The 12,040-nt window shown below is 36.6% G+C and overlaps 1 protein-coding gene across 1 annotated transcript in view; it reads left to right on the top strand.

Annotated features, from left to right (window-relative positions):
* Positions 1 to 12,040, top strand: part of CFAP69 (cilia and flagella associated protein 69) — a 29,916-nt gene that overhangs the window by 978 nt on the left and 16,898 nt on the right. Inside the window, exons 2-9 of the mRNA XM_009275725.1 lie at positions 206 to 268; positions 1,644 to 1,709; positions 2,771 to 2,880; positions 4,678 to 4,754; positions 6,176 to 6,274; positions 8,176 to 8,325; positions 8,450 to 8,627; positions 9,648 to 9,771. Coding sequence (XP_009274000.1) covers positions 206 to 268; positions 1,644 to 1,709; positions 2,771 to 2,880; positions 4,678 to 4,754; positions 6,176 to 6,274; positions 8,176 to 8,325; positions 8,450 to 8,627; positions 9,648 to 9,771 — 867 coding nt within the window. The remainder of the gene's footprint in view (positions 1 to 205; positions 269 to 1,643; positions 1,710 to 2,770; positions 2,881 to 4,677; positions 4,755 to 6,175; positions 6,275 to 8,175; positions 8,326 to 8,449; positions 8,628 to 9,647; positions 9,772 to 12,040) is intronic.

Here is a 12,040-nt window from a genome sequence, read left to right as displayed (position 1 = left end):
CCTCGTCTGGCCTGGCCTGGCCTGGCCTGGCTTGGCTGCTACCTCGGGCTGAGAACAGGCTCCGGTTTGTGCTCCATACGCAGCGTGGGTTTACCCGTCTGTGGGTAGATTCATGTTGGTTCAACACGACACTTTCACATTTTAAGTTTTAAGCACTTTTTAAGCACAGGCTAAAAAAAAAAAGTTAAAAGTATGACTTTTCCAGGATACACAGTTAAGATCAGTGGATCTGAATCACGTCATCAAACTCCTCGAAGATTCAGACTCAGTAAGTAAGCCTGATACCTTGTTATTTCAGTTACACAGGTAGTAACGGGGCCTAGAAAAATGTTTTATACAATTGCTTTAGTACCGCCCTAAATAAACCCGATGGCACTGGTGGCTGGGGCTACAGAGCACAAAGCTGAAGTATTTCTTCTGGTATTTGAAAACTTCTTCTAAAGATGGTCATTGTAATAGAGAATGGTATCAAAGATGGTTTTATATTAAAAAAAAAGATATATAACCCAGTACGTCCTGACACAGGCACTTTTCCAAAAAAAAAAAAAAAGATAAAAGCATGTGCGTTTAAAAACTAGACGTGCAAAAATCTCCAGCTTATCTGGGAGTTTCTGAGTGCTGAAACCTACAGCTTAGAAGCAGAAATACATACAGAGTTACTGAAAGTATGTCAGGAATTTAGGTAATTGCCCAAGTTAACTGCTAACATTTCTCCAGGGAGGTGATTTTAAAGGAAATACACGAAGTTCAGTGTTGAGGAACAAATATGACTACCTAGGCACACAGGAGAGCATAATCTCATGGGCTTCCACAGTCTGTTTTTGGTCTCCACAAGAAGATTTGGCAGACTAAATTCACTAAGCCATCAGTTATTTTTGATCTAAAAAGCTGATAATTTATATTCTTAAAACAAGAACTTGATTAAACATACCACATTTTAAGTTAATGCCCCACAGAGAAGTAGTTCATGTCCTTTTTTTCCCCCCTTTTGATGCAGAGCTGATAGAATAAACTTACTGACTGAAGAAAAATGTGCTGGATGATATTGTTTCCTGCTTCTCTAGAGACTATAAGATATATGATAAAATGCCCTTAGGATTCTGGGGTTGTAGATTCCCGAAACAACTTTCTGGCCTGCCTCAAGTTGCAGTGCTCTTGCCCAGCATGGAGGTGCTCAGAAAAGCTGGAATGAATGCTGCCTATCACTGACACACCCTGACATACCCTCACTTCAGTTGTTTTCAACTTTGAATTTGCAGACTGTTTCCTAGTGGTGGCAGAGCTCCACTTTAAGCCGCTTAGATCTAGATTTTTATACATTTATGTCATGTGTGACATTGGTTTGGTTTTCTTAGTTGTCTTTTGCAGAATCCCAAAGAATTTAAGAGAAAGAGCCCACACATTTGAACAAAGATAGAGTTTTAAAAAGCCTCTTCAGTTACAAGAGTGCAGACTCCATACTTAGAAATGAGGCTTGATCAAGGAGTTAATCCTGCTGCAAAGCACTTCCAGAATTTCATTGTGTCTTGTGATTTTTTAATCTGGTTTCCACTTTCATTTAAACTTAAAAGGGGATAAACATAATCATTTAATGTTCCAAGGCAAACTGCAATTAAAACCTGCTTTTCATTCTTTTACTTAAGAAAGATTTGGAAAAAGAGCAGCTGAAAACTCTCAAGAAGGTAGTCAAGCGTTTTGAAAACGGGCTTGTATCCTTTTTGCCACTGTAGAATTCTGAAGTCATGGTGTTTTATGTATGATAATACTCTGACTTTTCAGCAAAGCATTTCATGATGTGCTGTGCTTCCACATGGAAACCAGTGATGGTCCACATACGTTCTCATCATTGGCTGCCTTGTGCACACATAGCCAAGGTTGGTAAGTTAACAAGATTCTTGGATGCTAGATTCATTTGCTACAAAATTCAATAGAGGGATCTCACCTGTACAGTGGTTGAAAGTGTTCAAAATGTAATTAGGGTACTTTCAACTCAGAATAGACAAGCATCATAATTGTCACTACTTAAGAAGCAGCAGATAAAATAGCAATAATTTCCAGTGAGGAGACATTTTAAAGAAAAATAAAGTCAGACTAATTTATCTGAAACTTTTTTCATATTTACAGTACAAATTGAAAGGCTTCCAATAATCAGAAGTACTAGGGAGGGTGTGGGCATATGGAAAAACGTGATTAATTTCGACAGTTCAGCTAATTGCCACAGTGATTTAAGCTATCATGTTACTTCACAACTGAGTTGTGGCTAAGTACTTGCAGGCAGTTTCCGTGAGTCAGTGGATTGGTAGTAACTTCTCAGTCTCAGTGGTCTGTTCAGTTTTGATCTTGTGCCTCCACCCTAAATTAGATAATCTCAATATGTGTTTGGGTCCAGATTTTCAAACTTTAGTTAGCCACTTGGGACTAGAGTAGGAAAGAATTTAAATACCTCAAGGCTGTCTCAGAATTTAGATAGGTAAATCTGACACTGTGGTGTAAAAACTTTTCATCCTATATTTGTAGGTATTCAGTGCTGAATTTCCAGTGAGTTCAGCTGATAAGAAAGCTAAATCAGATTTGCAAGAGTTGTACCTCTGTGAAAGTAAGGCTGCTCTGTATTGACTCATATGCTTCATTTTAGACATCTAACTTTGAAAGCATTTGCCTTGTTTTTTTCTTGGTTGTGTCTTTGAAGTGTGATGAATGCAGTTTTCAACTTTTTCTTCTGATTCATAGCAGTACAAACAATCTGACTTCCTTAACTTTAAATTAAAAGCCCCTTAAGGATTTAGCACAAGTAATTGAAATTCTTAACCTGTGTGCTGAAAAGATGAATGAACAAGAAGCTTTCACTGAGCCTTTATGTGAACTTATTAAATTATGTGGGTAAGTACTTCAGCCTGTCTTTTAGAGATTTAAACACTGCTTATTAACATGTTCATACATTTTCTAAGGCAACTGACTTATCCATACAGCATCTATCACAAGGCATCTAGATCTGCAAGGCATCTATTATATCACCCTTCCTTTTCATGAACTGTGTTTTCCTTGAGTCCAGTTTCTGTTGGTATGAAGGAGGGACCCATACTAGCAGTTCAGTATCTGTGGAGCTACGTATTACATCATTCAAAACTGTATTCTAATTGGCCCCAGCTTGCTTGGAAGCCAGGTTCCCCAAGGTGTCTTATTGCCTAGAGTAAGTTGTTCTGGGACTGCTGGCCTCAAAAGATTCAGCATTTAAGTTCTGCTGAGGTACGTTTTGCTGTTTCAAATGAGCTCTCTAAGTGAGTTTAAAAACCTGAGGTGACACAAAGACACTTTAATACCTGATGGTAAGCTTTGCAAAATGACAAGCCATGTTGCAGAAGAGAAAGAACCACAACGATTGGAGGATTTGGGATTTATAATTAATTTTAAAACGTATTGCATGAACTTTTGGGCATCTTCATTGTCATACTGTACTTTAAATTATTTGTAGAATAGCATTTAGGTGTTATCCACAGTTGTCTGTAGTTTGCTCCTCCTCAATAATTTAATAAACTTACTGAGCTCTCCCTGAGCACGATCAGTTGTACTGCTTTCCTTTGCTGCCGCACAGTGGAGAATGAGAAAGTACATCATGAAGTTTCATTTTCTTCGGTGTTTGGGAGAAGCGTGACAACACTGAGAATGAGTCTATAAAGTCGATAAAATGTAGTTGTGAGTAAGACTTTCCATCTCTTACAGCAGTTCAGCAATAATTGTGGTTTCTGCAATAAATATATTTTGGAAGATTGCACCCTTTTTTTTGCCTTAATTTCTGTACTGTGGAAATTCCCCCACAATTCACTACTGCTTCATATGACAAAGAGAAGCCTATAACTAGAGGGATGGGCTGTTATTTAAAATTTCCTTTCAGATACGAGAACTCCTGTAGTAAAATTTTCCACTCTTTCATAACTGCTTCTGTTCTGTCTTCTTCCCACTTTTTTGTCGATGTCTGTTTGGGGTTTTTTTTTCCCCATTTATTCCTTTATTTGCTCTCTCCTTTCTTTTTCTCTGGCTATGTTTACAGAGGTAAGCCTACCGGAAAGCTGCTTCTACACTATAAGCTGCAGAGACCTTAGCATAATATTGTAATGTTTACTGTTAGAGAATTTTTAGCACTTACATGTTTATGTCATATCTGAGTATTTTGCAAATGTTATTGAATATTTCTTAATATCCTGTTTTTAAAAATAAATTTGTCGTTGGGCTACTTGAAGTCAGTTTATTGGTTTATTTTTATGCATTTCAAGAGGTCTTGCCCAGGGATATGATCCTTTTTTTCCACTTTGGCACATGTCTATGCATAGTCTAGCTGTGCAATAGCCTGATAGTGCCTAGGTTCCAGGATTTAATCTTCCACATTTAAATGACATTTGTTTATTCAGTATTTCCTATTGCATCATATGAATTATGAAAATATTATCTATGAATATGTACCACTAATTGCCAAAATATAATTGCCAGATTATGGAACTTGAACTTCCAGTGTAGAATCAGCATTGCATAGAATGTATTTGTCCTGGGAAAAGTGTCCTTATTTGCAAAAAATGTCAAGGAAGAAGAGAAAAGCTATTGAGCTTTTCTGGTAACTTGATTAAAGTGTTCTTCTGCAGTGTTTTAAGCATAGTTGTAATATTTTTTAATTTCATTTTGCAGGTTACCATTTCAAAAGAAGAAATTATCTGATGAAGTAAGCTATTCCGTGGCAGTTTCAAAATCCATTGCACAACTGGGTGAGTGTAAACTGATATGCCATGATAAAATTTTTATTATGCCATAATAAAATTAACTGTATTATTAGCATGATTTTAATTTCTTGTTACCTTCTTAGTAAATGTAAGTAATTTCTTTCAATTATTCATTCAGTCCTCTGTGCTTTTTACTATTAGAAACCATTCTTATTTTGCTGTGCAGCTAACCTGCAGATTAGCTAGTGGAATTACCTATTTGCCAATGTCAGAAGCTACATGAGATAACTTTATCAGTACAGCTGAAGAACTAAACCTGTCTGTAGCCTGTTTCATTTCATTTTGCTCTGAGAAACTGATGTATTACTATAAACACTGAAGCCTAGGATAAGGGGAACATATATCCTTCCTGCTTCTTTGAAACCAAATGGAAGAACAAGTGAGAAACAGTAACTCCTGACTCCCAGCTCAAACCTTCAAAACCCAAAAGCCTGAGACCTATCACCTACAAAGGCAAAATATAAGTCAGTTTAGTGCCATGCCTTACTAGGAGTAGCAGTTTCTGACTTCAGCCTCCTGCTGCATCTGAGCCATGAGCTTCTATCTTTCAGAAGTCTGTTTTAAGAGAACTGCTGAGGAAAAGGTGTCAAAGTCATGTCTTAATGTTACTGGACCTCTTAGTACCAAAATATCTTTTTACGACCTTGCATGTCACATTTGTGATTTTCAAAGAAAATTCTGCAAGCACTGTAGGTCAAAAAGGATTCATAATAGAGCAGGAGTGATATATCAGCTTACTTAATGGTAAGATTTAAATGGTAAAGAGTGGCACAATCAGCCTGTCACACATGAAAAAAAGATTACCCTTGAAATGGGTGAGAAAAAAAATATTTTTAGAAGTCTTTATTTTCACAGGTCCAAGTAGATAGCAGAATGGCCTCCTGGTTTCAGATAGTTCCAGATTCTCTTTAGAGTAGCATGTCCAAAACGACACAATAATCTAAAAGATTGTTTATATTACCCATGTTAGGCACTGGTAGCTCTCAATGGAATTCTCTTTATCTTGTGGAAAAGGATCTCTTTCTGTGCTCCCTTTATGTCATATCATGTCTGCTAGAAGAGGAGTTTCTGACATGGTAATGATGACAGCAGCCTAGTGTAGTAGCTTTCTTCTGAATTCCACAACTTCTGGAATAACATCCAGTCTCTTATGAGTGTCTGTAGCCATAAAGCAGAGGAGGTCACTTTTTGATTAACCTTATGCTACTCCTCCAAGACCCCTTTGTCTTCTTCAGTGTGGGAGTCCCAGTCCCTTGAGTATTTTGTAGTCAAACTTCTCATGAAATGACAGATTTATAGGGGGTATGACCAAAGGAAACACTAAATACTGTAAATAGAAGTGTTAAGATTACTTTCTAAAAAATTATAAACTTTGTAAATTACTTTTTTTTTTCTGTTTCTGACAGGTTATTTGATGAGGGTGCCAAGCTCTCAAGTTAGAATACAAATCTGTAAGTGTGTTGTTAGCTTTTATAATACGGAGCTACCAAGAAAAATGCTTTCAGGTAAAGCACAGTATTTTCAGGTGTCACAAGAAGTCAAATGTTTATGATCCCAGCTACTTTGAAATGGCTCTTTTAATTAGCTATGGATTAATTTTTCATTATAACTATAGTTACCGTATCTCATACATTAAATATATAGCATTGACAAATGTGCAATTAACATGTTTTTATAGAAATGCATACTCAAAATCTGAAATTAGTTCATCAGTGTACAAAGATTTAATTATTACACTTACGGGATTAGGACTAAATAGTATCCAGAAAATGTGAAGTGGTCACAAGTTCTCTGAAACGTGGATAATGGAGGAAGAAAGAGTAGTTAGGATCAGAATTATAAAAAGCGAAATGTAATTTTCAACTTTGTATATGTAGCCTGGAGAGAAGCAGCTCTGGTTTCACTTGTGTTGCTTGTGAGGGATAGATCTGAGCCCATCTAAATTTGATTGAGTTCATATTATATGGACACATTTGAGCATAGGCTTTGAATAAATTGTGTGACTTGTCTCTGCAGAAAGAGGCTGATGATGCCTGCACATGAGCTCAAGCATGATCCTCTGGTATTATGGATAGGCATGCAAACTGTCATCGGAATCCACTACTATTTATTCCTTTGACCCTTATGATGGTGCCAGAGGCTGTTATCAGGCAAAGTCAGTCATGGATCCCCTCCTAGAGGGGCACAGGCTCGCGTACTGTGAGACAGCACTAGATTTATAGGCAGCCAGGCTGCAGATGAACATTGTCACAGTGTGGATCCAGAGCGCAGGTGAGGGAGCATGCTGGATGTCAGTGTGTTCCCTTGCTGTGTTACTACAGCGTGGCACTAGTTGCTGTGCCCTCTTGCTAGTTTTCATTTATTTTAGGAGGCCTAAAGAAGCTGCAGCTGCAACAGCCCTCACAACATTCTAGAAATACAAAAGCGTGTAAATCTGTTTTTACCTTACAAACAAGACTCAAATCCTGCAAGCAGCTGTGTGTGCATTTAGCTGTATATCTGTGAATAGTTCCATCAAGATAAGTGAATGTTAAATATTGAGAGATTTTATTCTACTCCTCCAGATTTAGAAAACAAGATATGTTGTCTCAAAAATGAAGAATGTATTTCAATCTGATTTTTTTAAGTCAAATTCTTCATCTCTAAGCATATCTATAAATCTTGCCAAGTTTGATCCTGCAGAGTTCTCTTACCTATAAAGTAATACCAACTTAGAGCCTATCAGAGTTTATGCTTAGTTAAAACTCGTTTCACCATGTGCATTATCTGCATTTGTTAGTCCTGCATTTCATGTCATTTGATATATATATTTTTTAAGCTATTTAAGATAAACTTTACTTTCATGAGTTAGCATAGATAAACATAAATTTCTTTTTCTCAATGCTTCCCCTTCCCCCATAATTCAGTGATGAAGTACGGATTTGCATATGCATGGATAAAAGTAGAAACAGGGACACATTAGAAAGTCAATCTTATAAATCAAAGTTTGGATTCACATATTTTAAGTAATATGATAATAGAAGGCATTAATTCTCTAGTGAATAGGCTACAGAAGAGAACTAGGTCCTGCGCCAACAACTTATTGCATGACCTGAAGAAGGTTTTTCACCTCTCTATAACCCTGCTTGTTCTTTCATTCTGTAAATTCTAGGAAGCAATTGATTGTTTATATAGCATTTTAGTCCTCTTGAGGGTAAGTCTGTTGGATATGCTTTAGACACTATTAATACTCAGATATAAGAAAAGCAGCTCTTGTTGTTGTTTAGATTTTTTTTCAATTGGTTTTAGGACTAAGGAAATATGATACTCAGTTCTCCATCCTTTCTTGAGAAAGGATGAATATTTTATGAAGTAACCAAAATTCTGAATATTTACTGCATTATAACTAAAGCTATTGTATGTGCAGGTTACCAGCCAACAAGTGCAAACTATAAAATTCAGATGGCTGAATTAGGAGGATTAGCAGAAACTCTCATTTTGTCACTAGCATTAGTTGAAAATCAACTTACTGAGAAGTTGTGGGTACTTAAAGCTCTCCAGCATCTCTCCAGCTCTGGTTAGTACAAACTGTTCTTTCAACAATCTCATTACCTCTGATCTTAGATCATTTGTTCTCTGAACATGCCTAAAACAATTACTGACCTACAGGGAATTAATTATTCAGATTTTCATAATTTCAGGAGTAAATTGCAGACTTATGATGAAGGCCCAAGCAGCCAGCAGACTCTGTTTATATCTAAATGGTGTTGATCCCTCGGGACAGCTGGTGTTCCGCTCCTCAGAAATCCTATGGAACCTGTTAGAAAACACCTCAAAAGAAGAAGTTGTTAATCAGCTCAGTAGCTTGGAATGTGTACAGTAAGTGCAGGGAAGCTTTTTATGAATTAATACTGTAATTTTGGAGACATCTAAAGCATTGCTATTGTGTAGCATTTTGTTTGAAATTAATCGAGAGAAAATACAAATGGGGAATGGAGGTCTCTCATTAAGTTTTCAGTATTAACACATCTGACTTTCCAAAATGGAAGCACTAGTGGATTAGACCTCATAGCAAAGCAGCCCATGATTTAGACCCCTCAGGCATCTGTTTCTGTTTCAGCAAGTTAGATAGCACTGTGGCCTGTGAGATGCCAGGAAACGATACGTGATCCAAGAGGTGCCTGCTAGGTAGCTTACAAACTCAGTGGCCAGGGTCCAGCTAAAAGCACATCCAGTCAACTTCAAAGCTATTTCATTGTCAAGCCTCTCTTTATTTCATGAACACAGCGCTCCACCACCAGTTGTTTCTGTTAGAGGGCAAGAGGGAGATCAAGGTGCTCTGCTGCATAGTGCAGGAGGTATAGCCCTATCTATTGCTTTGTGTGATGAAAAAGTTAATTGCACCATTTTCAAGCTCACATTAGGCTCAGTAGGCCAGTATTACTGCACTGTTGAAATGCTTGTGTTATAAAATTAGTAGGAAATTCTATGCTATGATATACAAGGCTTAGTTCTAGATCCTCTGCTAGAGTAAGTAACAGGTTGTCCCTGAATGAGTTACTGTTTTAACTATTTAGGATTAGACCATTTCTTCTCAATAATCATTCAAAAATATTCAGTTCCATGCTTGAGTAAATATTATGTCATTCTATTAATTAATTATAACACATACAGTGGAAGGTGCAATGTGTAATACATGCACCTTGCGTATATGCTTTAATTGGATGTCTAGTGGTACACATAAGAATCCATTTCATAACAAAATTTTAAGTTATTTCTCTTGCAGTTAAACACTAAGGCTTTGAAAAGTATGATGCTGAATGAGGATTCATATACCTAGTGCTGTCTAAAATTAGAATATGAAAAAAAAAGGTAAAATCCATTTCACTTTCTTTTAAGTGCTTTGAAAGAAGTATTTGTAGACCTTCTCATGCATGGTTTCCGGCATTATGATCGTCAGCTACGGAATGACCTCTTGGTGATTGCCACATTACTAGCTGAAAACCCTGCAGCACCTATGATTGTAAGTATTTATAGTTATATTCCAGAGACTAGTAACTTCTCCTTTGCTATTATATACTCAGTATTTCTTCCTGTTAGGGTTCTAATATTTGTTCTACTCTGTCTTCAGTGCTTTCCTCTTTCTTAGATTTGCTAAGCAAGAGACCATTTTTCTTTCTGCGATTCCCTTTACCTCAGAGAGACTTCAGATCTGTAGGTCATTAGCCTGGAGTACTAGCATCAACCTTATTTAATACCTAGAAAATTACACTAACACTATTCGTGTGCAAAAGTTAACGTTAACTCCTGTATTCTTGTACAGATTCTCATGTGTGCCATTCTGTTACAATGAGTTTTGCACTCAATCTCATTTGTTGTTTGAAGATGTAGGAGTACAGGCTATATTCAGATGGCCCAAATTCAACTAATGTATCTGTGCTTCATAACCAGGAACAAGAGGGGTCCTCCAAAAATCAGCTCAGAAGCTCTAAATAAGATGCTGAGGGAATAATTACTTAGATCCAGTTAATAAGAGGCATGTAAATTCTTTCTAAGACTAGGTCACATAAATGTAGTCCAGAATGCACTATGGTGACTTGCCTAAAAAGTAGATGACTCATTCTTCAGTAATATTCCAGAATTTTTATGAGGAAACTGCAGAGAAGTTAACTTTTTATAGATGCTAATATTCTTTTACTCTCTTGTTTTACAGTTGAGATTTAGAAGTTTAAATGAAGTTGTGACATATATACTGAATGATTAAGCAATCAAATTCCTGTAGATCTGGCTTTTCAGGAATGGATTACTTTCAGGGAATTAATTTCTCAACTTGAGTAGAAGCTTCCCAGTTGGCTGTTACTAAATAGTTACTTTCAGGGAATTAATTTCTCAACTTGAGTAGAAGCTTCCCAGTTGGCTGTATTACTAAATAGATTTTATAGTCTGTAATAAAGATTACAGATTTTTCATTCAAGCTTTCCATTTTATCACTAACCATTATCAAATGCCTGTTATACTATTGCAGCAACATATTTGATGTCTAAAACATTCAAATTGTTTATCTGGCTGTAGAAACAGGGCAGTTTTTTCCTACAAGATAAATAACCAGGACACATATTTTTAATTCCTTACCCTACAAGGAAGAAAAATTGTTTCAATGCAAGGAAAAAAATGAAAATGTTTTAATTTAGATTCTGTATTCTCAGCCTCCCTAGAGATTTTACTTCACTTGTGGAGATAAGGTACAAGGTATAAATATCAGTTAGACAAAAACATCAACATTACCGTTGAATCCTGCCTTGTAGATAATACTAGAGAAATTTTCATCAGAACGTTCTCTTTTTTTCTTAATATACTATCCAAGCAACTTTGGAAAACTCAGTCAACTCAGTTAACACAATTCAGAAATCAGCACAGGAATCTGAGCCATTGAAAAGGAAAATCATTTTCTCACCACAAGTAAGCTGGAAAATGCATGTAAAGTAAAGCTTATAATGATATTAATTATTATTATCTCCGTGTTAGAACAAAACTGTCTGTTTCTGCTGTCTATAATTGCTTACTGGTTTCCATCAGAATTTAGTACTGCATTAATCAGCAAGGATGAAACAGTAAGTTTTAATGTTGTTTTTTGTTTAACCACTTTGCAATGGCTTTGTACAGAGAATATAGATACCATAGAGACAAAAGCTAATAGGCAATATACTTGTGTACTTCAATATTTTCTTTAAAATTACTTTTGCAATATTTTTCTGATTGTTAAAATCATTTGGGTGTATGCTAACTTTCAGAGCTAGGCCGAACAAATCTTAGCCCAGCTTTTTGGGGATGCATCTAAAAAGCTGCTGCAAAACTAATAGAACCGTTTGATTCCGTGGTGATGTCTGTGTAGTGTTCTGTGAGCTCTGCTCCTGTTGGGAGCTGGTGGAAAGCTCTGTGGTGGCTTTGCTGGAGTACTGAGACCAATCTAATGTATTTTGCTGCTCAAGAAGAGCAATGTCCTGGTAACCATGGCTTCTGATCACCTCAGAAGCAAAGCTCTTTGGCCTCTAGGGTGCTGCGTAGACATCCCCTGGCCTTGGTCCTATCTGTAGTTATATTAGACATAGTTGTCCTTCTGTTAGCTCTCTAGGAGCTGTGAATTACAAGACTTTATTTTCTGAATTTTTAATATGTAATACTTGTAAATGCATGTTGCTCATACATGCAGTTTTCATGTGCTTACTTGTAAATGCACTGAGGTTGAATATAAGTGTATTAGTGTGCACAACTGAAGGCACAAAATTGTATGT

Source organism: Aptenodytes forsteri, unplaced genomic scaffold (genome assembly GCF_000699145.1).
Source record: "Aptenodytes forsteri isolate BGI_AS27 unplaced genomic scaffold, ASM69914v1 Scaffold172, whole genome shotgun sequence".
NCBI classification, from domain to species: Eukaryota; Metazoa; Chordata; class Aves; order Sphenisciformes; family Spheniscidae; genus Aptenodytes; species Aptenodytes forsteri.
This window is presented reverse-complemented; position numbering and strand designations above follow the sequence as displayed.